The following is a 25,303-nucleotide window of genomic DNA, read 5'->3' on the forward strand; positions in this document are numbered from 1 at the left end:
ATGTGGAGGATACATTCAAGGTAATGTGGACGGAGAAAGAAATGCATTGCTTTACAAGGTGTACACCCTTTCCATGCACACTATATGTTTGGAATTTTGGTGACTTGACCTACATTACTATATGTCAATATTGCATGATTTATGGACTGTATTTAATTTTTTATATTTTTTAATTTAACCTTTATTTAACTAGGCAAGCCAGTTAAGAACAAATTGGAAACAGAGATGGAAACATTAGTTAGAAATGTAGAAAGAGGGGAGATCTAAAGATGCAACAACTATCATGGGTTGCTAATATGACTAGGATAATGCCTTTGGCTGCTCGACAATGAAAGAAAGTTGAAAGAAATCCAGTAGAACATGATAACACACATGAGGAAGTCTTTATAAAATAATTGCATCTATGTTTCTATGGTGGGATTTTGGCTATAGACTACTTTGAAGCAAGGAAAGCCATGCCTCATAATATGAAGTAAAACGTCAAAGTTTCAAACTATTAAGGAACAGGAAAAATATAGAGATGGTAATGATAGGCCTAACTGTCTTCTGGTAGATGGAAAGGCTTCCCAAAAACCTTCTCTATTAAATGTTAATTAGCTACATAGAAGCCAATGCCTACCTGGCAGAATTATATGATTATTTCTATCAATCCAGTGGCCATTTGTCTTGCAAACTGGGTAACTACACTCAAATCAAAATGCATTACATTTTTTCCTAGCTGAGGAAAGCTCAACTCTGTTCTCTTATATTGAGGCGGAGTTTGGTAACTGGTCGCAGGATTTGCTAGCAACAACATTGAGTCACCTTCAGTAGCAGTGCATCGGTAAAATCCCTGAGGATGCAATGCCAAGCCAGTCAAAAGGCCATATTACAACCTATGTTGTGATAATTGTGTTGTTTTCTCTATAACACATTTTGCCACCGTGATATACAATGTACAAGGCCGTGACAACGAAAAGGCAACAGTCACACAGTGGCAGAATAAATGTAACTACACATACGTTTGTTTCATCACAAAACCGGAGAGCAACAAAGCAAATATAGCATGTAACAAACATTCATATGACCTGCTTCATGGTCAAGAAAGTTCATGTTTTTGACAGTTTCCTAAACAATTACTGATTTACAACTACAGAGTTACCGCAAGTCAGCACAAAGACAACAGGAGCCCTGACTCCGCTATTCCAGCACCATTTTAACTTAAACATTTAAACATCATCAAATCAACAAGTCTATATATGTTTAGTTTAACACACGGAAAACAAACTTAAAAATGACCAAAAACAATTTAGTCCAATCAATTTAGCTAAATATCACATGGCTGTCCATCGTACTGATTTCTGTCTCTCTCTGTGTGTGTATGTTTGTGCAAGTACAACAAAAATGTTGGTCTATGGCTCTATCATCCAGTACACTTGTAGTTTTTGTTGTCATAGGCTACCTAGCTAAAATGCTTGCTTGCCTAGCTTCCTTGCATTGGCAATAATGAATTAGCTAAGTTAGCTAGCTAGTTAACGTGAGTCTGCTAGGCTACATCTAGTGGCACAACTTATGAATCTATGTTTAGCTCAGAATTGCCATCATAATCATTGGCCTGTACAGAGCATTAAGTCATAGAAAGCTAGCTACTGCAGGACATCAACACAAGCAGACCAAAAACAGACACCTTTTTCTGAAAATGACATTTTGCTTAGGAAGTGATTTGATTGGTGTGAAGCGAAATCCAAACTGACCTCCCATCGGAGGGCGTTTTGTTGCACCAGCACTACCCACAGGTGAGGTCAACTCAAAGCTGATTTAGCTAATCCTTTCATTTTAAAAAAGCATCAAGGGAGACTAAATGCTTGCTGGCATCAATCAATCAAACAAATGCTATGGTAAAAACATGTCATACTCTTTTGGTCCAAACAGCATCAGATACATGGGCTACACTGAGACAGAGGGGCTTGGTTTCCCTACCTCCAATGATTTCTCCGGTGAGATTCAGCTACTTGCGAATTGACAGAGAAATTATGAAAACACAGAGACTAAAGATTCATTTAATTGAATTTATATAATAGTTTTACTGGTCAAATTTTGGCCCTGGCCATCCATGAATACACACCACTGGTCACCATTAGTTGATTCTTGTAAAAATGTCCATTCTGAAAACTCTTACCTGTACCTACAGTATGTTTGTCCTGTACAACCAAAGTCCTTTCGACGGGTGCTGAAATTCATACTTTTAATAAAAACTTTTATCGAATACAACCGTCGATTTAAAACAATTAATGATTCCCCCCTCATTTGTGTTGCTCAGCTCAGCGTGAATGTGCATGTGTCAATTGAATTGTTCAGTGCTATTCGGATTTCCTTGGGACGTCCCTACCCTAAACCCTAACCTTAACTCTTACCCTAACCAAAAACCTTACCTAACCCATCCAGGCACCACTACACCACTGGCCAACAGGTACATATTTGTCCTCATTTGATATATGAGCAGCTCAGCGTACAGGAACAATATAATTAAAATCTATGAACTCCCTGACCCACATTAACAAAAATATTGTTAACATATTGGAATGGGATTAGGTCCTGGAAAGACCTGCAGTTTTACATCCCAGAGCAGATATTTGTACTGGTACTGGTATCAGAGTCCTCACATTTCCAAATATATAGTTAATATATTGATTAACTTGGTTAATGTATTCGTTATAGTTAACATATTGGTTAGTATAGTTAACATTTTGGTTTTAGTTAATGCATTGGTTAATATAGTTAACATATGGGTTATAGTTAACATATTGGTTAGTATAGTTAACATTTTGGTTTTAGTTCATGTTTTAGTTATAGTTAACATAGGGTTATAGTTAACATATTGGTTAGTATAGTTAACATTTTGGTTTTAGTTAATGTATTAGTTAATATAGTTAACATATGGGTTATAGTTACCGTATTGGTTAATATAGTTAAAGTATTGGTTAGTAGAGGTAACGTATTACGTTGTGGGATGTCCTGGGATGATGCTTTGCAGGGAATATTTCAACAAGTTAGTATATGTATCAGAGTCTTAATGTAGCTTCAAATAACAAAATCCATTCCTAAATGTCTACACTGGTGTATTAAATAGTTATAACACTACTACTACTACTACTGTAATATTACTTCTTGGGTTTGATTAACTGTTGTCCGTTTCCAGAATTTAAAGCTCTGTAATTATAGCTATTTGGGACCAGGAAATACAATTCCAGGAATAGTTTATCAGATAAACATAACTTCACCATAATGGACCTTTGGCAAAGGACCAACTAGAAAAAGACTAGTATTCCCATGTGTGCTGAACCCTCTCGTTTCTTCCTTATTTCTGCCTTTAGCTGGCTGGACTTTTCCAACCCGAATCCAGCTGCTTCCCAACTCAAACCCTGCTGAGAAGGAGGATGTGTGTGTGCAGACAGGCGAGGTTAAGCACACATGGAAGCAGCTCATAGGAATGGGCTGGGAACAGAACCCATCATTCAGCGTCTGTCAAGGACTCACACCATAGCCTACATTTCGCGACAGATTTATGACCTCACAAAAAAAAAGAGTCTAAGGAACTGACCAATGGCATTGCTCCACCAATATGACTAGATAAACTAACCCCATGGCAACATATTATGATTTAGACTCGTAGAAAAGAAGAAAAAAAACGGAATATTATTGATTCATATTCAGTCATAGAATAATCGTATACAAACTGTTACATCATATAATGTATTGGACAGCCATGGGAAGAGATATGGTTGTATTGCTTCTTGTTTTTTTCTTCTTAGGGCCAGTAAGAAAATCCCCAGCTGCCTGTGTCTGTCGGCGTTGCGCCACTGTTTATAAATAAACGGCAGATTAAACAGGATCTGTTATTGGGGACAGTGTACTGTAGCCTATGGTTTGCTATGTGAAGGGGCTATAAACTCCAGCATATTGGCCTGACATGTCTCCTGACCCCACAAGAATTCCAGGTCTCGCGTGTTCCCCAGTTCCTTTTGTAGGCTATTGGTACCTGTTGAATATCACTTACCACACCTAAGCAAAAACAAGCAACCTAGTGAGTGTTTTTTTTTTACCATGGGATGACATCATACTTTGAATAATTGACAAACATCATTTTCATATTTAACCAACATAATTTGCATATTCCCCTCCCAGCCCTTTACTCTAAAAAGGTACATTGCTTTCCCACCTTCATCTCAAACAATGGTCTAAACCAGGCAATGCTTTCTGTTTTTTCAGACTTAAAAAAAAATATATATATATCAGTAAAATATGATTTAAACAACATACAATTGTTTTTAATAAAGTCATAGGCTACTAGGGATAATGCATTCACTCTAATAATTGTTTAATTACAAGTGTTATGATTAGCTATTAAGTTTTGTGTTTGGGGTGTCACCGCTCGTTCCTGTCGCAGCGTGCATTTGTTTTGCCTCAGTTCTGTGTGTTGTGACATTCTAGACGTGAAGTTGTGAACACGTCAGTAAGACTGTTGAACATTGAGTGAACATCGACTGTCTTTCTTGCGCAGCAAACGCAAGTGCTGCATCAACAGACTCCTTGGCAGAACGCGAGGAGGGCAGAGGGGTACTGTGACGACGATTTTAGTAATGTCTCTTGAGAAATAACATTATAGCGTCTCTAAACATGACTTCGGTGTGGAAGAGACTTCAGCGTGTCGGCAAGAAAGCGTCGAAGTTCCAGTTTGCGGTGACTTTTCAAGAACTGACAGTAGAATGCACGAAGAAATGGTAAGTAAACATGCTTTTTTTTGTTGCCTTGATAAAAATGGTCATGTCTGAACCGATAAAACGCAACCTCGTGGGACCTTTGTCACTGACTCTGTCCCCAGCTCGAGCTGTGATGTTTTAAGGGCAATACTTTTAGATTCACATTTGGTTGGTGCAAAGCTATGTTGTCAGTTATAGGCTAAATGATGGTTTAATGTTGTCAGTTGCGTACTGCTATCACATTGTCTTCCCCATTACTTTTTTGTTGTTGATTGTACACGTTTATACCATCAGTGCATCGTGCATTACACTGTACTGTACAGCTTTGGATGAGCGTACGCCTTTGACAGCCAATGCACTTCCGCATTTGCCCTTTTCCTATTCTAATCATCGTCATGCGACAAGCATCCTAATTGACATTCAGTTATTCAGAGGGGAAACATTAACTGGTTGTTTTGAGGGTAAGCAATAGATGTGTCCAAATTCAAATATAAAAATGTGTAAGCCTAAACTACGAAGTATCACAGGTCTATAACAGGGGAATGAACTACAGGTGATGCTGTACGATGATGATGATGATGATGATGTCATTTATTCATGGTTCATCATTGTTGTCATCATCGTTGTCATGATGATGATCATCATCATCATCCATCATAATCATCACCTGTAGTGCATATAATTTCCCCTTGTTCCAAGCAGGTGTTATTATTTTTCGACCATGCAGTGCATTCAGAAAGTATTCAGACCCCTTGAAATTTTCCAAATTTTGTTACGTTACAGCCTTATTCTAAAATTGATTAAATTGTTTCCCCCTCATTAATCTATACACAATACCCCATAATGACAAAGTAAAAACTGTTTTTTTAAGAAATGTTTGCAAATGTATTACAAATGTAAAACTGAAATATCACATTTACATAAGTATTCAGACCCTTTACTCAGTACTTTGTTGAAGCACCTTTGGTAGCGATTACAGCCCTGTGTCTTGTGTATGTCGCTACAAGCTTGGCACACCTGTATTTGTGGAGTTTCTCCAATTCTTCTCTGCAGATTCTCACACCTCTGTCAGGTTGGATGGGGAGCTTTCAAGTCTGGGCTCTGGCTGGGCCACTCAGGAACATTCAGAGACTTGTCCAGAAGCCACTCCTGCGTTGTCATGGCTGTGTGCTTAGTGTCGTTGTCCTGTTGGAAGGTGAACCTTCGACCCAGTCTGAGGTCCTGAGTGCTATGGAGCAGGTTTTCATCAAGGATCTCTCTGTACTTCGCTCCGTTCATCTTTCCCTCGATCCTGACTAGTCTCCTAGTCCCTGCCGCTGAATAACATCCCCACAGTATGATGCTACCACCACCACCATGCTTCACCGTAGGAATGGGGCCAGGTTTTCTCCAACGTCTAGTTTGATTTACATTTGGTTGAGTTGTCAACTAACGTGAATTCAAAGTGAAATCAACCAAGAGTGTTCACCTTATCATAGGATTTAGCTTGAAAGTTAGGTGGGGAAAAAAATAAATTCCCTTACCTTGATGACTTTTTGCAAATCCAAATCAGTTATATCCATGTTGATTCAACGTCGTCACATAAAATGTTTGTTGTGGAAATAATGCGGAAACAACATTGATTCAGCCAGTTTTTGCCCAGTGGGATGTTATTTCAGCATTTTAAGCTGATACTGTATCTCTTAGTCTGACCTAACCTAATATAATCATGTAATCAATCGCTCATGTGGAATAAAGAGTGTCAGGCTGGTGAGGCAGAGTGCTATGCAGCCCCTCTGACAACCCAATGCACTGCTGCCTATGACTGCTGTGCAGCCAGGTGCTGCTCACACACGCGGCAGGGTTTTTAACTTAAGTCAGTTCTTATGTATGTATGGAATGCGCGTACAGCCAGTGGTGCTGTGGTTCCTGTCTGGGCCCTGGCTCTGCATGAATTCCATTAGCATTACTCACATTGTACCTAGAATGTGCTTCCTCCAACCGCCCAGCCCTAGCTGGCAGACGACCTCCCTGTCTCTCTACCTTCATTGTTCTATTATACACCCCCTTAGTAGTATTAGCATGTTCTTGGTATTACTGTCTATCGAACCATTCTCCTATACCTAGTGTATGCATATTCAGCTTGATGATAACATCATTCAGTACAGTGTCATTTTAATGTGGTAAGAGTCAAGTTTGACCAGTTTGAAAACGAGGTCATCAATTGCATGGCTTTTATGACTGTTTGATGTATGAGATTAACACAAGTGGTGTTTTGTCGGCTGGTGATGGAGTCAGTATGTTTTGGTGATCTGACTCTTGGCAGCAAACTGTGGGTTCTGTATGGGCCTCTGCTTGTTCACTGTTTAGCAGTAATATCATGTGATGCTGTGAAACCACAGGCCACGCAACGTCACATCAGTCACTCAACAAGCCCCAGCAGCACAGCATTAAAAGGTCAATATCGGCAGTTAATATTGTTGAAATGATATATTGGTCCGACTCTACAGAGAATAGCAGTAATGTTACCAGACGTGGTGTACGTTTCCATGTTTCCAGTTCGCAAGAAGAATGTGAACAATGTGGATCAGCTAGACAGGTCGTCCTGCTTAACTGATTAGCAAAATGACTGTTCAGTTTGCAACAATAGAGGTGTGTGTGCGTACAGTGCATTTGGAAAGTATTCAGACCCCTTGACTTTTTCCATAATTTTGTTACGTTACAGCCTTATTCTAAAATATATATATATTTAATTCTTATCAATCTACACACACAATAACTCATAATGACAAAGTGAAAACAGGTGTTTAGACATTTGTGAAAATGTATACAAATAAAATAACTGAAATAACTTATTTATATAAGTTTTCAGACCCTTACAACCAACTAATTGCAGCATTACCACAAAGCGGAAGGGGGGATAAGTAAGGATCTTGTAAGTCGGCCCTGCATTAAAGACCAAAGTTATTTAAAGAAAATTGTGATAAAAAAATAGATATACCATTTTCATTTAAGGACCAAAAAATTGACAGCTGTGTCATATAGATTGCAAAATAGTTGTGAAGAAATGTTCGATGTACCGATTCCATGGCACATAGTTTATGAACTGATATGCAAAACGACACCGGATTCAAAACTTCACATTTTTCAATTTAAATTATTATACATTTACCTGGCAACATTTACCTGGAGCTAACGCTGCATATAGCAATACTGGGTGATTTGAAAAGTCATAGTCAATCGGTCAATAATATAATAACACTTTTAGTAAAAAAAAATTATCTTTAATTTACAATCTGTAGAAACTATGAGAATAGAAAAGTTCAGAACGTTTGTGAAGCATCACAGCACAGTTAAAAAATATATGGCAAATAGAAATCCAAAATGGAGGGTGTTAAGAGATAGATGGGAGATAGATGGGAGGGGTTGAAAGGAGCTGAAGGGTGGGACTAATAACAACAAGATAAATGGAAAATATACTGTGTCTATAAAATGTATATAGGTTCGCAACTTTTGTGAAACTCCACAGTTAAAAATACATGGCAAATAGAAATCAGACTGGATGTAAAACCAGAAACAGATGGGAGAGGTTGAGGGTAGATGAAGGACAGGACTCAAAACAAACAAAGTATAACTATTGTCAAATAAATTGTGTCCGTAAAAGGTTTATAGTGTGTATTAGCTCGACGTAAAAGGTTTATAGTGTGTATAAGCTAGATGTAAAAGGTTTATAGTGTGTATTAGCTAGACGTAAAAGGTTTATAGTGTTTATTAGCTAGACGTAAAAGGTTTATAGTGTTTATAAGCTAGACGTAAAAGGTTTATAGTGTGTATTTTCTAGACGTAAAAGGTTTATAGTGTTTATTAGCTAGACGTAAAAGGTTTATAGTGTTTATAAGCTAGACGTAAAAGGTTTATAGTGTGTATTAGCTAGACGTAAAAGGTTTATAGTGTTTATAAGCTAGACGTAAAAGGTTTATAGTGTGTATTAGCTAGACGTAAAAGGTTTATAGTGTGTATTAGCTAGACGTAAAAGGTTTATAGTGTGTATAATCTAGACGTAAAAGGTTTATAGTGTGTATTAGCTAGACGTAAAAGGTTTATAGTGTGTATTAGCTAGACGTAAAAGGTTTATAGTGTGTATTAGCTAGACGTAAAAGGTTTATAGTGTGTATTAGCTAGATGTAAAAGGTTTATAGTGTTTATAAGCTAGACGTAAAAGGTTTATAGTGTGTATTAGCTAGACGTAAAAGGTTTATAGTGTGTATTAGCTAGACGTAAAAGGTTTATAGTGTTTATTAGCTAGACGTAAAAGGTTTATAGTGTGTATAAGCCAGACGTAAAAGGTTTATAGTGTTTATTAGCTAGACGTAAAAGGTTTATAGTGTGTATTAGCTAGACGTAAAAGGTTTATAGTGTGTATTAGCTAGACGTAAAAGGTTTATAGTGTGTATTAGCTAGACGTAAAAGGTTTATAGTGTGTATAAGTGTTGTTGTTCATTAGTTTACACCAATTAGGGGAGGGGTGGTAGGGTTAGTTGAAAATAATAAAGTAAATATATTTTAAATAAGGTATGTGTGTGTGTATATGTACACTAGCGTTCAAAAGTTTGGGGTCACTTAGAAATGTCCTTGTTTTTGAAAGAAAAGCAAATTTTTTGTCCATTAAAATAACATCAAATGGATCAGAAATACAGTGTAGACATTGCTAATGTCGTAAATGACTATTGTAGCTGGAAACGGTAGATTTTTTTATGGAATATCTACATAGGTGTACAGAGGCCCATTATCAGCAACTATCACTTCTGTCTTCCAATGGCATGTTGTGTTAGCTAATCCAAGTTTATAATTTTAAAAGACTAATTGATCATTAGAAAACCATTTGGCCATTATGTTAGCACAGCTGACAACTGTTGTCCTGATTAAAGAAGCAATACAACTGGCCTTCTTTAGACTAGTTGAGTATCTGGAGCATCAGTATTTGTGGGTTCGATTGCAGGATCAAAATGGCCAGAAACAAAGAACTTTCTTCTTAAACTCGTCAGTCTATTCTTGTTCTGAGAAATGAAGGCTATTCCATGCGGGAAATTGCCAAGAAACTGAAAATCTCATACAACGCTGTGTACTACTCCCTTCACAGAACAGGATAAACTGTCTCTAACCAGAATAGAAAGAGGAGTGGGAGGCCCCGGTGCACAACTGAGCAAGAGGACAAGTACATTAGAGGGTCTAGTTTGAGAAACAGATGCCTCACAAGTCCTCAACTGGCAGTTTAATTAAATAGTACGCGCAAAACACCAGTCTCAACGTCAACAGTGAAGAGGCGACTTACGGGATGCTGTTCTTCTAGGCAGAGTTGCAAAGAAAAAGCCATATCTCAGACTGGCCAATAAAAATAAAAGATTAAGATGGGCAAATGAGCACAGACACTGGACAGAGGAAGATTGGAAAAGTGTTTTGGACAGACAAATCTAAGTTTGAGGTGTTCAGATCACAAATAAGAACATTTGTGAGACGCAGAAAAAAATGAAAAGATGCTGGAGGAGTGCTTGACGCCATCTGTCAAGCATGGTGGAGGTAATGTGATGGTCTGGGGGGTGCTTTGGTGGTGGTAAAGTGGGAGATTTGTACAGGGTAAAAGGGATCTTTAAGAAGGAAGGCTATCACTCCATTTTGCAACGCCATGCCATATACCCTGTGGACGGCACTTAATTGGAGCCAATTTCCTCCTACAACAGGACAATGACACAGCTCCAAACTATGCAAGAACTATTTAGGGAAGAAGCAGTCAGCTGGTATATTGTCTATAATGGAGTGGCCAGCACAGTCACCGGATCTCAAACCTATTGAGCTATTGTGGGATCAGCTTGACCGTCAAGCCAATCCAACTTGTGGGAGGTGCTTCAGGAAGCATGGGGTGAAATCTCTTCATATTACCTCAAGAAATTGACAACTAGAATGACAAAGGTCTGCAATGCTGTAATTGCTGCAGATGGAGGATTATTTGACGAAAGCAAAGTTTGAAGGACACAATTGTTATTTTAATTAAAAATCATTATTTATAACCTTGTCAACGTTTTGACTACATTTCTTATTAATTTTGCAACTAATTTCATGTATGTTTTCATGGAAAACAAGGACATTTCTAAGTGACCCCAAACTTTTAAACAGTAGTGTATGTTTTTCACAATTCCTGACATTTGATCCTAGTAAAAATCCACTGTTTTAGGTCAGTTAGGATCACCACTTTATTTTAAGAATGTGAAATGTCAGAATAATAGTAGAGAGTGATTTATACATTCACATTACATTTACATTTAAGTCATTTAGCAGACGCTCTTATCCAGAGCGATTTACAAATTGGTGCATTCACCTTATGACATCCAGTGGAGCAGCCACTTTACAATAGCGCATCTAAATCTTTTAAGGGGGGTGAGAAGGATTACTTTATCCTATCCTAGGTATTCCTTAAAGAGGTGGGGTTTCAGGTGTCTCCGGAAGGTGGTGATTGACTCCGCTGTCCTGGCGTCGTGAGGGAGTTTGTTCCACCATTGGGGGGCCAGAGCAGCGAACAGTTTTGACTGGGCTGAGCGGGAACTGTACTTCCTCAGTGGTAGGGAGGCGAGCAGGCCAGAGGTGGATGAACGCAGTGCCCTTGTTTGGGTGTAGGGCCTGATCAGAGCCTGGAGGTACTGAGGTGCCGTTCCCCTCACAGCTCCGTAGGCAAGCACCATGGTCTTGTAGCGGATGCGAGCTTCAACTGGAAGCCAGTGGAGAGAGCGGAGGAGCGGGGGTGACGTGAGAGAACTTGGGAAGGTTGAACACCAGACGGGCTGCGGCGTTCTGGATGAGTTGTAGGGGTTTAATGGCACAGGCAGGGAGCCCAGCCAACAGCGAGTTGCAGTAATCCAGACGGGAGATGACAAGTGCCTGGATTAGGACCTGCGCCGCTTCCTGTGTGAGGCAGGGTCGTACTCTGCGGATGTTGTAGAGCATGAACCTACAGGAACGGGCCACCGCCTTGATGTTAGTTGAGAACGACAGGGTGTTGTCCAGGATCACGCCAAGGTTCTTAGCGCTCTGGGAGGAGGACACAGTGGAGTTGTCAACCGTGATGGCGAGATCATGGAACGGGCAGTCCTTCCCGGGAGGAAGAGCAGCTCCGTCTTGCCGAGGTTCAGCTTGAGGTGGTGATCCGTCATCCACACTGATATGTCTGCCAGACATGCAGAGATGCGATTCGCCACCTGGTCATCAGAAGGGGGAAAGGAGAAGATTAATTGTGTGTCGTCTGCATAGCAATGATAGGAGAGACCATGTGAGGTTATGACAGAGCCAAGTGACTTGGTGTATAGCGATAATAGGAGAGGGCCTAGAACAGAGCCCTGGGGACACCAGTGGTGAGAGCACGTGGTGAGGAGACGGATTCTCGCCACGCCACCTGGTAGGAGCGACCTGTCAGGTAGGACGCAATCCAAGCGTGGGCCGCGCCGGAGATGCCCAACTCGGAGAGGGTGGAGAGGAGGATCTGATGGTTCACAGTATCGAAGGCAGCCGATAGGTCTAGAAGGATGAGAGCAGAGGAGAGAGAGTTAGCTTTAGCAGTGCGGAGCGCCTCCGTGATACAGAGAAGAGCAGTCTCAGTTGAATGACTAGTCTTGAAACCTGACTGATTTGGATCAAGAAGGTCATTCTGAGAGAGATAGCGGGAGAGCTGGCCAAGGACGGCACGTTCAAGGGTTTTGGAGAGAAAAGAAAGAAGGGATACTGGTCTGTAGTTGTTGACATCGGAGGGATCGAGTGTAGGTTTTTTCAGAAGGGGTGCAACTCTCGCTCTCTTGAAGACGGAAGGGACGTAGCCAGCGGTCAGGGATGAGTTGATGAGCGAGGTGAGGTAAGGGAGAAGGTCTCCGGAAATGGTCTGGAGAAGAGAGTAGGGGATAGGGTCAAGCGGGCAGGTTGTTGGGCGGCCGGCCGTCACAAGACGCGAGATTTCATCTGGAGAGAGAGGGGAGAAAGAGGTCAGAGCACAGGGTAGGGCAGTGTGAGCAGAACCAGCGGTGTCGTTTGACTTAGCAAACGAGGATCGGATGTCGTCGACCTTCTTTTCAAAATGGTTGACGAAGTCATCTGCAGAGAGGGAGGAGGGAGGGGGAGGAGGATTCAGGAGGGAGGAGAAGGTGGCAAAGAGCTTCCTAGGGTTAGAGGCAGATGCTTGGAATTTAGAGTGGTAGAAAGTGGCATTAGCAGCAGCGACAGAAGAGGAAAATGTAGAGAGGAGGGAGTGAAAGGATGCCAGGTCCGCAGGGAGGCGAGTTTTCCTCCATTTCCGCTCGGCTGCCCGGAGCCCTGTTCTGTGAGCTCGCAATGAGTCGTCGAGCCACGGAGCGGGAGGGAGGACCGAGCCGGCCTGGAGGATAGGGGACATAGAGAGTCAAAGGATGCAGAAAGGGAGGAGAGGAGGGTTGAGGAGGCAGAATCAGGAGATAGGTTGGAGAAGGTTTGAGCAGAGGGAAGAGATGATAGGATGGAAGAGGAGAGAGTAGCGGGGGAGAGAGAGCGAAGGTTGGGACGGCGCGATACCATCCGAGTAGGGGCAGTGTGGGAAGTGTTGGATGAGAGCGAGAGGGAAAAGGATACAAGGTAGTGGTCGGAGACTTGGAGGGGAGTTGCAATGAGGTTAGTGGAAGAACAGCATCTAGTAAAGATGAGGTCGAGCGTATTGCCTGCCTTGTGAGTAGGGGGGAAGGTGAGAGGGAGAGGTCAAAAGAGGAGAGGAGTGGAAAGAAGGAGGCAGAGAGGAATGAGTCAAAGGTAGACGTGGGGAGGTTAAAGTCGCCCAGAACTGTGAGAGGTGAGCCGTCCTCAGGAAAGGAGCTTATCAAGGCATCAAGCTCATTGATGAACTCTCCGAGGGAACCTGGAGGGCGATAAATGATAAGGATGTTAAGCTTGAAAGGGCTGGTAACTGTGACAGCATGGAATTCAAAGGAGGCGATAGACAGATGGGTAAGGGGAGAAAGGGAGAATGACCACTTGGGAGAGATGAGGATCCCGGTGCCACCACCCCGCTGACCAGAAGCTCTCGGGGTGTGCGAGAACACGTGGGCGGACGAAGAGAGAGCAGTAGGAGTAGCAGTGTTATCTGTGGTGATCCATGTTTCCGTCAGTGCCAAGAAGTCGAGGGACTGGAGGGAGGCATAGGCTGAGATGAACTCTGCCTTGTTGGCCGCAGATCGGCAGTTCCAGAGGCTACCGGAGACCTGGAACTCCACGTGGGTCGTGCGCGCTGGGACCACCAGATTAGGGTGGCCGCGGCCACGCGGTGTGGAGCGTTTGTATGGTCTGTGCAGAGAGGAGAGAACAGGGATAGACAGACACATAGTTGACAGGCTGCAGAAGAGGCTACGCTAATGCAAAGGAGATTGGAATGACAAGTGGACTACACGTCTCGAATGTTCAGAAAGTTGAGCTTACGTAGCAAGAATCTTATTGACTAAAATGATTAAAAATGATACAGTACTGCTGAAGTAGGCTAGCTGGCAGTGGCTGCATTGTTGACTTTGTAGGCTAGCATTTCAGCTTTTATTTCTTTCATCACATTCTCAGTGGGTCAGAAGTTTACATACACTCAATTAGTATTTGGTAGCATTCACCCAATGTTGTACAGATCTATTTTTTAGACCTTATAACTGGAAGCCCTATCAGAAGCTAGCCGTCAGAGACTAGCCAGCTAATTAGCTACTAGCTATTTAGTCATTGTTAGCCACTGCTAGCAGTCTTTACCTTTAGCTCAGACACTAGACGCTTTAGCCTGGATAATACCCGCCAGTCTGCACAGGGTGATATCAGCCATGAGCATATCGGACTGCTTTTCTCCACTACATCACCGGATTCCTACAGCAAGCTCTGGACCATTACACTGGATCATCGCAGCTAGCTAGCTGCTACCGAGTGGCTAATGTGGCTAACGCCCTTGTCCAGAAGCAAGCACCAGTTAGCCGCGAGCTAGTCTCGAGCTAGGCCCATCTCCCGGCTAGCCAACGAAGTACACCAACTACAGTACCTCTCTTGCCAATTGGCCTGGACCCTTTGTCGACATGGAGCCCCGCCGATCCATCACTACTGGTCTGCTAATTCGGCCGATGTGCTCTCAACCGGCCTCTGCGTTGTGTATGTCTGCTAGCCCCGGTCTCCCGCTCGCCTAGCATAGTAACGACTACCGAACGGCTCCTTGTTTCATCTATTGCTGCTCATTGAACCCTATGATCACTCGGCTACACAGCTGATGCCTGCTGGACTGTTCATTAATACAGTACTTCATTTGGTTTCTGTCGGCCGCAGCCTCGACCTCAGGCCATGTGTGTAGCTAACTGACCCTCTCTGCTCATTCATCGCCATTTACCTGTTGTTGTTGTCTTAGCTGTTTACCCGTTGTTGTCTTAGCTCTCCCAATCAACACATGTGATTGCTTTATGCCTCTCTCTAATGTTATTATGCCTTGTATACTGTTGTTGAGGGTAGCTCTCATTGTTTTATTTTACTGCGGAGCCCCTAGTCCCACTCAACATGCCTTAGATAGCTCCTTTGTCCCACCCCCCCACACATGCAGAGACCTCGTCTAGCTTAACTGGTGCCTCCAGAGATGCAACCTTTCTCATCGTCACTCAATGCCTAGGTTTACCTCCACTGTACTCGCACCCTACCATACCCTTCTCTGTACATTATGCCCTGAATCTATCCTACCACGCCCAGAAATATGCTCCTTTAACTCTCTGTTCTGAACGCACTAGACGACCAGTTCTTGTAGCCTTTAGTCGTACCCTCATCCTACTCCTCCTCTGTTCCTCTGGTGATGTAGAGGTTAACCCAGGCCCTGTGTGTCCCCAGGCACTCTCATTTGTTGACTTCTGTAACCATAAAAGCCTTGGGTTCATGCATGTTAACATCAGAAGCCTCCTCCCTAAGTTTGCTTTATTCACTGCTTTAGCACACTCCACCAACCCTGATGTCCTTGCCGTGTCTGAATCCTGGCTTAGGAAGGCCACTAAAAATTCTGAAATTTCCATCCCCAACTGCAACATTTCCCGTCAAGATATAACTGCTAAAGGGGGAGGAGTTGCAATCTACTGCAAAGATAGCCTGCAGAGTTCTGTCATACTATCCAGGTCTATGCCCAAACAGTTCGAGCTTCTAATTTTAAAAATGAATCTCTCCAGAAATAATTCTCTCACTGTTGCTGCTTGTTATAGACCGCCCTCAGCTCCCAGCTGTGCACTGGACACCATATGTGAATTGATTGCCCCTCATCTATCTTCAGAGTTCATACTGTAGGTGACCTATTATTTTTTTCATGTTTATTTAACCAGGTAGGCCAGCTGAGAACAAGTTCTCATTTACAACTGCGACCTGGCCAAGATAAAGCAAAGCAGTGCGACAAAAACAACACAGAGTTACACATGGGATAAACAAACGTACAGTCAATAGCACAATAGAAAAACCTGTATACCGTGTGTGCAAATGAAGTAAGGGGGTAAGGCAATAAATAGGCCATAGTGGCTAAGTAATTACAATTTAGCAAATAACACTGGAGTGATAGATGTGCAGATGAGGATGTGCAAGTAGAAATACTGGTGTGCAAAAGAGCAGAAAAACAAATATAGGGATGAGGTAGGTAGCTGGATGGGCTATTTACAGATGGGCTGTGTACAGCTGCAGCAATCTGTAAGCTGCTCTGACAGCTGATGCTTAAAGCTAGTGAGGGAGATATAAGTCTCCAACTTCAGTGATTTTTGCAATTCGTTCCAGTCACTGGCAGCAGAGAACTGGAAGAAAAGGCGGCCAAAGGAGGTGTTGGCTTTGGAGATAACCAGTGAAATATACCTGCTGGAGCGCATGCTACGGGAGGGTGTTGCTATGGTGACCAGTGAGTTGAGATAAGGCGGAGCTTTACCTAGCAAAGACTTATAGATGACCTGGAGCCAGTGGCTTTGGCGACGAATATGTAGTGAGGGCCAGCCAACGAGAGCATACAGGTCACAGTGGTGGGTAGTATATGGGGCTTTGATGACAAAACGGATGGCACTGTGATAGACTGCATCCAATTTGCTGAGTAGAGTGTTGGAGGCTATTTTGTAAATGACATCGCCGAAGTCAAGAATCGGCAGGTTATGAACAGTCAGTTTTACGAGGGTATGTTTGGCAGCATGAGAGGAGCTTTATTGCCAAATAGGATTAGTCTTGTTCAAGGAGGTGACCAAGAACTCGATGGTCACTCTGACAGAACTCCAGAGTTCCTCTGTGGAGATGGTAGAACCTTCGAAAGGCCAGATGAAGCCACTCCTCAGTAAAAGGCACATGACAGCCCGATTTTCTGGTCTGATGAAACCAAGATTGAACACTTTGGCCTGAATGCCAAGCGAGCAAAGTACAGAAAGATCCTTGATGAAAACCTGCTCCAGAGCACTCAGGACCTCAGACTGGGGCGAAGGTTCACCTTCCAACAGGACAACAACCCTGAGCACACAGCCAAGACAACACAGGAGTGGCTTCGTTGACAAGTCTCTGAATGTCCTTGAGTGGCCCAGTCAGAGCCCAGACTTGAACCCGATCAAACATCTCTGGAGAGACCTGAAAGTAGCTGAGCAGTGACGCTCCCCATCCAACCTGACAGAGCTTGAGAGGATCTGCAGAGAAGAATGGGAGAATCTCCCCAATTACAGGTGTGCCAAGCTTGTAGCGTCATACCCAAGAAGAGTCAAAGCTATAATCCCTGACAAAGGTGCTTCAACAAAGTACTGAGTAAAGTGTCTGAATACTTATGTAAATATGATATTTCAGTTTTTTATATTTAATACATTTGCATAAATTTTGAAAAACCCTTTTTTGCTTTGTCATTATGGGGTATTGTGTGTAGATTAATGAGAAAAAAACAATTGAATCAATTTTAGAATAAGCCTGTAACGTAACAAAATGTGGAAAAAGTCAAGGGGTCTGAATACTTTCCGAATGCACCATATGTCCTGGTTCGTTCTGCACGTTCTCTCCAAATACAGCGCATTAGTCTGTCAAGTGTTTTTCCTCAAGAATGCATGCTGGGAGTGGGAACAAAAACATACACTCATGTGACAGGATGTAATATGAAAGTGTTATGGTACAGATGATCTCTTATAACACCGTGACCTATAAGACGATGTGGTCCCATTCACACAACTATGGTTATTTCCCTTAGGCTACTTGGTATAACTACCCCTGTAAACACTTGTTTCAGTGGCATCAGCATGTTGAGAGACCCAATTAGGTGACAGGTCAGTCAGTGGCAAGCTCGGGTTAGTTACCGACCATTACGTCTCATGTATTTCCCAATTAGGTAACTTCATTGTGCAACACATCAGTGCTTATGTTGGGCAGGTCCTAAAATGTTCTACTGCTTGATTACTGGCACCTCTTATATAACATTGTCTCTAGAAACGTTTAGAAACCATACAATACATCCCCAAAGTTAGACTGTGGTTTGTAACACCTCTAGAGCGCGTGGCGGGCGTTGTATGGGGCAGGCTGATATTGGCCTGGCAGGTGTATGGGGCAGGCTGATATTGGCCTGGCAGGTGTATGGGGCAGGCTGATATTGGCCTGGCAGGTGTATGGGGCAGGCTGATATTTAGCTGGCAGGTGTATGGGGCAGGCTGATATTGGCCTGGCAGGTGTATGGGGCAGGCTGATATTGGGCTGGCAGGTGTATGGGGCAGGCTGATATTGGCCTGGCAGGTGTATGGGGCAGGCTGATATTGGCCTGGCAGGTGTATGGGGCAGGCTGATATTGGCCTGGCAGGTGTATGGGGCAGGCTGATATTGGCCTGGCAGGTGTATGGGGCAGGCTGATATTGGGCTGGCAGGTGTATGGGGCAGGCTGATATTGGGCTGGCAGGTGTATGGGGCAGGCTGATATTGGGCTGGCAGGTGTATGGGGCAGGCTGATATTGGGCTGGCAGGTGTATGGGGCAGGCTGATATTGGGCTGGCAGGTGTATGGGGCAGGCTGATATTGGGCTGGCAGGTGTATGAGGCAGGCTGATATTGGCCTGGCAGGTGTATGGGGCAGGCTGATATTGGCCTGGCAGGTGTATGGGGCAGGCTGATATTGGCCTGGCAGGTGTATGGGGCAGGCTGATATTGGCCTGGCAGGTGTATGGGGCAGGCTGATATTGGCCTGGCAGGTGTATGGGGCAGGCTGATATTTGGCTGGCTGGTGGGTGAGTTAGCAGTTAACCTAATGGTTAAGCCCCACCATTCCACAGGTCTATTTCTGTGGCCCCCCCACCACCTCACCTTTCCCCCAGCCTCCTCCACTTTGCCCTTACTCTCAGATCCTCCCAACTTCTATAACTGGCCTGCAACATGAGAGAGGCCCATCCCGTCCAGTCATACTGTTTACTCTACCCTTACTCTCTACCTCCTTACTTCTCTCATCCTCAGCCAGCAAACAAGTAGTTAGGTTCTTAAAAGTTGAACTGCCTGTGAGAACCTATGTTCATTCTAGCGTACTAAGAAGACATAAGAGTGCATGCTGTTACATTTCCACATGCAAATAGCCTGTTGCTTGTTTTCTGTCGGAGTCGTCCGGACTGACTATCTTGCCGACTCTCACTATTGGTTCTTGTTATTGGGAGATGAAAAAAGGTCAACAACATGGCACTAGGTTATTTCACATCCACACAACGAATCTCTTCTAGGATTACATAATAGCTGATCTAGTCTAGAATAGGTCTGTTGGTAGACAACCATCTTTGTGTGACGTACATGCAGGAGGTAGCTGGCCGCAGCTGCTGGAGACAAGGTGAAGTATTGTGGCCTGACGGTTGCTAGGGACCACACCCTCCAGTAATAGGGCACTGAGGACTGTAATTGCACAAGTGAAAAAAAATATGCCCAAGCTGAGATTTGTTCAGTAGGGAGCAAGGAGGTGTGAAACATGGAGTGTAACATGGAGGTTCTACCTACCCCAAACGTGTCCAATGATGATGTTTTAGAAAGTTTTTGCTACAGTGGGACCTGCTGAACACTACACTCATCATGTGTCTCATAGCAGAAGCAACCAGAGGAGGCATCCTCTCTGACACTCAGGCTATAGTTAGTTTGTTGATGTTGATCCCATTGTGGAGTTCATTCTATACTCAGTCTGTTAGTTAGAGCTTTGATTATTTCAATCAGATGTGTCGTGCTAGGGCAAAAACCAAAACGTGCACTCGGGGGCGGGACCAAGCCCTGAGTTACAGCCCTGAACAGAGTCACAAGATGGCTGACGCTTCCCCTCCTTCTCTTGTGTTTACGCAGTAGACAGATGTGTGTGTTTGTATTTGAGAGAAGGCCAACGGGTCATTCCTTAAGCTTTTATTTTCGTGTCCCTTAATTCCAATCACTTTATGGGGGGGGTATTCATAAACCCTCGACTTAGTCCACATTTTGTGGTGTTACAGCCTGAATTCAAAATGAATAGCTGTGAGCCATTCTTGGTAAGAGCTTTGAACACCTAGATTTGTACGATATTTGCCAATTGTTATTTTCAAGCTCTGTCAAATTGGTGGTTGATCATAGCTAGACAACCATTTTCAAATCTTGCCATAGATTTTCAAGCAGATTTAAGTCAAAACTGTAACTCGACCACTCACTGTCTTCTTGGTAAGCAACTCCAGTGTAGATTTGGCCTTGTGAATTAATCTCCCAGTGTCTGGTGGAAGCAGACTGAACCAGGTTTTCCTTTAGGATTATGCCTGTGCTTAGCTCCATTCTGTAAATGTTTTATCCTGAAAAACTCCCCAGTCCTTAACAATTACAAGCATACCCATAACATGATGCAGCCACCACTATACTTCCAAATATGGAGGGTGGTACTCAGTAATGTGTTGTATTGAATTTTCCCCAAAGGGAATTGCTTTTCCACATTTTTTGCAGTACTACTTTAGTGCCTTGTTGCAAACTGGATGCATGTTTAGAAATATTTGAATTCCTTCCTTTTTTTCACTCTGTCAATTAGGTTAATATTGTGGAGTAACTACAATGTTGTTGACCCATCCTCAGTTTTCTCCTATCACAACCATTAAACTGTAATTATTTTAAAGTCAACATTGACCTCATGGTGAAATCCCTGAGTGGTTTCCTTCCTCTCCAGTAACTGAGTTAGGAAAGCCACCTGTAACTTTGTAGTGAGTAGTTTATTGATACACCACCCAAACTATAGTTAATAACTTCACCATGCTCAAAGGGATATTCAATGTCTGCTTTTTTAAAAGAAGAAGTGCCCTTCTTTGTGAGGCATTAGAAAACCTCCCTGGTCTTTGTGGTTGAATCTGTGTTTGAAATTCACTGCTCGATTGTACAGATAATTGTGTGTGTGTGGGGTAAAGAGATGAGGTAGGCATTCAAAAATCATGTTAAACACTATTATTGCACATAGAGGGAGTCCATGCAACTTGTTAAGCAAATGTTGACTCCTGGACTTATTTAGACTTAGCATAACAAAGGGGTTGAATACTTATTCACTCAGCTTTAAATATTTTATTATTTTGCAAAACGTAATTCCACTTTCACTTTATATGGGGTATTGTATGTAGACCAGTCACAATTTTTTATTTTTTTAAATCATTTTTAAATTCAGGCTTTAACACAAGAAAATGTGGAAAAAATAAAGGGGTGTGAATACTGTTCATAGTATGTGCTTACATGCAGCATGTTTGTGGCATGCTGTGGCCAGAAGGAAGGACCAGAGGATACACTGAGAGCTCTGTCCTGATAGTTATTTATTTTATAGTACCGGTATCTTCCTATGCACTGGACACAATTTGAATACCTCAGGCTAGGCTTGAGCGGTATCCAGATGTTCATTTCGTCATACCGTCCTTCTCTCATCCCGGGGATTTACGGTATTACGGGTGTAGCACACAAGGGGGTGCTAAAAAGGCAAGAAAAGCCCATTGGACCTCTATTACCAGAATGCTAATAACATTTTCACAAACTAATAGCGAAATCACATAAGAAAACTAACATAAACTAATTGCAAAGACGGCTCAAAGTTATCCAAACATAGCTAGTAGTTATTAAATCTCATTTTTGGTAAGTGTGGACATTTACAAGTGAAAGGGAACGATATAAATTGTGCAAATGAACAAAGTTGTTGTGCATGCTTTTCTGAGGGAAGTACATGGAGTAGAGGGGAGAAGAAGAGAGGAGAAAAGAAAACCTTAGTCGGAAGCACAGGGAAAAAATGGCAACTGTACAGAACTCATGCAGAGTTCTTTGACTTCTGGCAGAAAGACATTATAAGATATCTGATGGCAAACATTTAGTAGTGAATTGAATAACTTCATCACCTCATGTACGCTGAACAACAGACTCGCTGATAGATATAGAACATTCTGAACTCAGCAGCTCCCGCTTTCTCCCGTTGTGCTATTTACAAACAAACACGTGACTGGCTCAACTGTTCTGGGGAACTACAGTAAGCTTCATAATGTAAAATAATGTGACTGGCTCAACTGTTCTGGGGAACTACAGTAAGCTTCATAATGTAAAATAATGTGACTGGCTCAACTGTTCTGGGGAACTACAGTAAGCTTCATAATGTAAAATAATGTGACTGGCTCAACTGTTCTGGGGAACTACAGTAAGCTTCATAATGTAAAATAATGTGACTGGCTCAACTGTTCTGGGGAACTACAGTAAGCTTCATAATGTAAAATAATGTGACTGGCTCAACTGTTCTGGGGAACTACAGTAAGCTTCATAATGTAAAATAATGTGACTGGCTCAACTGTTCTGGGAACTACAGTAAGCTTCATAATGTAAAATAATGTGACTGGCTCAACTGTTCTGGGGAACTACAGTAAGCTTCATAATGTAAAATAATGTGACTGGCTCAACTGTTCTGGGGAACTACAGTAAGCTTCATAATGTAAAATAATGTGACAGGCTCAACTGTTCTGGGGAACTACAGTAAGCTTCATAATGTAAAATAATGTGACAGGCTCAACTGTTCTGGGGAACTACAGTAAGCTTCATAATGTAAAATAATGTGACTGGCTCAACTGTTCTGGGGAACTACAGTAAGCTTCATAATGTAAAATAATGTGACTGGCTCAACTGTTCTGGGGAACTACAGTAAGCTTCATAATGTAAAATAATGTGTAAAATAATGTGACTGGCTCAACTGTTCTGGGAACTACAGTAAGCTTCATAATGTAAAATAATGTGACTGGCTCAACTGTTCTGGGGAACTACAGTAAGCTTCATAATGTAAAATAATGTGACTGGCTCAACTGTTCTGGGGAACTACAGTAAGCTTCATAATGTAAAATAATGTGACTGGCTCAACTGTTCTGGGGAACTACAGTAAGCATCATAATGTGACTGGCTCAACTGTTCTGGGGAACTACAGTAAGCTTCATAATGTAAAATAATGTGACTGGCTCAACTGTTCTGGGGAACTACAGTAAGCATCATAATGTAAAATAATGTGACTGGCTCAACTGTTCTGGGGAACTACAGTAAGCTTCATAATGTAAAATAATGTGACTGGCTCAACTGTTCTGGGGAACTACAGTAAGCTTCATAATGTAAAATAATGTGACAGGTGAAATGAAGAGAGCAATCTGCTTTATCTCCTAATGTATTGCACAAGTTGACTGCAGGTAAATATTCACATTTATTGAACAGCTCATGTAAAAAGCATATCAAACAAACTTCCTCTCAATTAAGTGAGAATTGGCAGAAAAATCTGAGTATTTTCGTTAACAATGTTAATGTATGTTCATACATTGTATTTTTTTTACCCCCTTTTTCTCCCCAATTTTGTGGTATCCAATTGGTAGTAGTTACAGTCTTGTCTCATCGCTGCAACTCCCTTACGGACTCGGGAGAGGCGAAGGTCGAGAACCATGCGTACTCCGAAACAGAACCCAACCAAGCCGCACTGCTTCTTGACACAGTGCCCATCCAACCCAGAAGCCAGCCGCACCAATGTGTCGGGAGGCTTGCTTTAACATTGTTAATGTATGCTTATACAATGCCTATGTGTGCTGATACAGTGTGTGTGTGTGCTGATACAGTGTGTGTGTGCTGTTACAGTGTGTATGTGTGCTGATACAGTGTGTGTGTGTGCTGATACAGTGTGTGTGTGCTGATACAGTGTGTGTGTGTGCTGATACAGTGTGTGTGTGTGCTGATACAGTGTGTGTGTGTGCTGATACAGTGTGTATGTGTGCTGTTACAGTGTGTATGTGTGCTGATACAGTGTGTGTGTGTGCTGATACAGTGTGTGTGTGTGCTGTTACAGTGTGTGTGTGTGCTGATACAGTGTGTGTGTGTGCTGATACAGTGTGTATGTGTGCTGTTACAGTGTGTATGTGTGCTGATACAGTGTGTATGTGTGCTGTTACAGTGTGTGTGTGTGCTGATACAGTGTGTGTGTGTGTGTGTGTGTGTGTGTGCTGATACAGTGTGTGTGTGTGCTGATACAGTGTGTATGTGTGATGTTACAGTGTGTATGTGTGCTGTTACAGTGTGTGTGTGTGTGTGTGTGTGCTGATACGGTGTGTATGTGTGCTGATACAGTGTGTGTGTGCTGATACAGTGTGTGTGTGTGCTGATACGGTGTGTGTGTGTGCTGATACGGTGTGTGTGTGTGCTGATACAGTGTGTATGTGTGCTGATACGGTGTGTGTGTGTGCTGATACAGTGTGTGTGTGTGCTGATACAGTGTGTATGTGTGTGTGTGTGTGCTGATACGGTGTGTATGTGTGCTGATACAGTGTGTGTGTGCTGATACAGTGTGTATGTGTGCTGATACAGTGTGTGTGCGTGTGCTGATACAGTGTGTGTGTGTGTGTGTGTGTGCTGATACGGTGTGTATGTGTGCTGATACAGTGTGTGTGTGCTGATACAGTGTGTATGTGTGCTGATACAGTGTGTGTGTGTGTGTGCTGATACAGTGTGTGTGTGTGCTGATACGGTGTGTGTGTGTGCTGATACAGTGTGTGTGTGTGTGCTGATACAGTGTGTATGTGTGCTGATACAGTGTGTGTGTGTGTGCTGATACAGTGTGTGTGTGTGTGCTGATACAGTGTGTATGTGTGCTGATACAGTGTGTATGTGTGCTGATACAGTGTGTGTGTGTGCTGATACAGTGTGTGTATGTGTGCTGATACAGTGTGTGTGTGTGTGCTGATACAGTGTGTGTGTGTGTGCTGATACAGTGTGTATGTGTGCTGATACAGTGTGTATGTGTGCTGATACAGTGTGTGTGTGTGCTGATACAGTGTGTGTGTGCTGATACAGTGTGTGTGTGTGCTGATACAGTGTGTGTGTGTGCTGATACAGTGTGTGTGTGTGCTGATACAGTGTGTATGTGTGCTGATACGGTGTGTGTGTGTGCTGATACGGTGTGTGTGTGTGCTGATACAGTGTGTGTGTGTGTGCTGATACAGTGTGTGTGTGTGTGCTGATACAGTGTGTGTGTGTGTGCTGATACAGTGTGTGTGTGTGCTGATACAGTGTGTGTGTGTGCTGTTACAGTGTGTATGTGTGCTGTTACAG

At 42.7% G+C, this 25,303-nt stretch overlaps 1 protein-coding gene across 4 annotated transcripts in view; it reads left to right on the plus strand.

The window, feature by feature from the left end:
* The first annotated feature begins 4,462 nt into the window (after window positions 1–4,462).
* Window positions 4,463–25,303, plus strand: part of LOC115133648 (EH domain-binding protein 1-like protein 1) — a 65,137-nt gene continuing 44,296 nt past the window's right edge. For all 4 annotated transcript variants that reach the window (XM_029667099.2, XM_029667100.2, XM_029667102.2 and 1 more), the window contains exon 1: window positions 4,463–4,760. In XM_029667099.2, coding sequence (XP_029522959.1) covers window positions 4,657–4,760 — 104 coding nt within the window. In that variant the 5' untranslated portion in view covers window positions 4,463–4,656. The remainder of the gene's footprint in view (window positions 4,761–25,303) is intronic.

Source organism: Oncorhynchus nerka, linkage group LG8, assembly GCF_034236695.1.
Source record: "Oncorhynchus nerka isolate Pitt River linkage group LG8, Oner_Uvic_2.0, whole genome shotgun sequence".
Classification (NCBI taxonomy): domain Eukaryota; kingdom Metazoa; phylum Chordata; class Actinopteri; order Salmoniformes; family Salmonidae; genus Oncorhynchus; species Oncorhynchus nerka.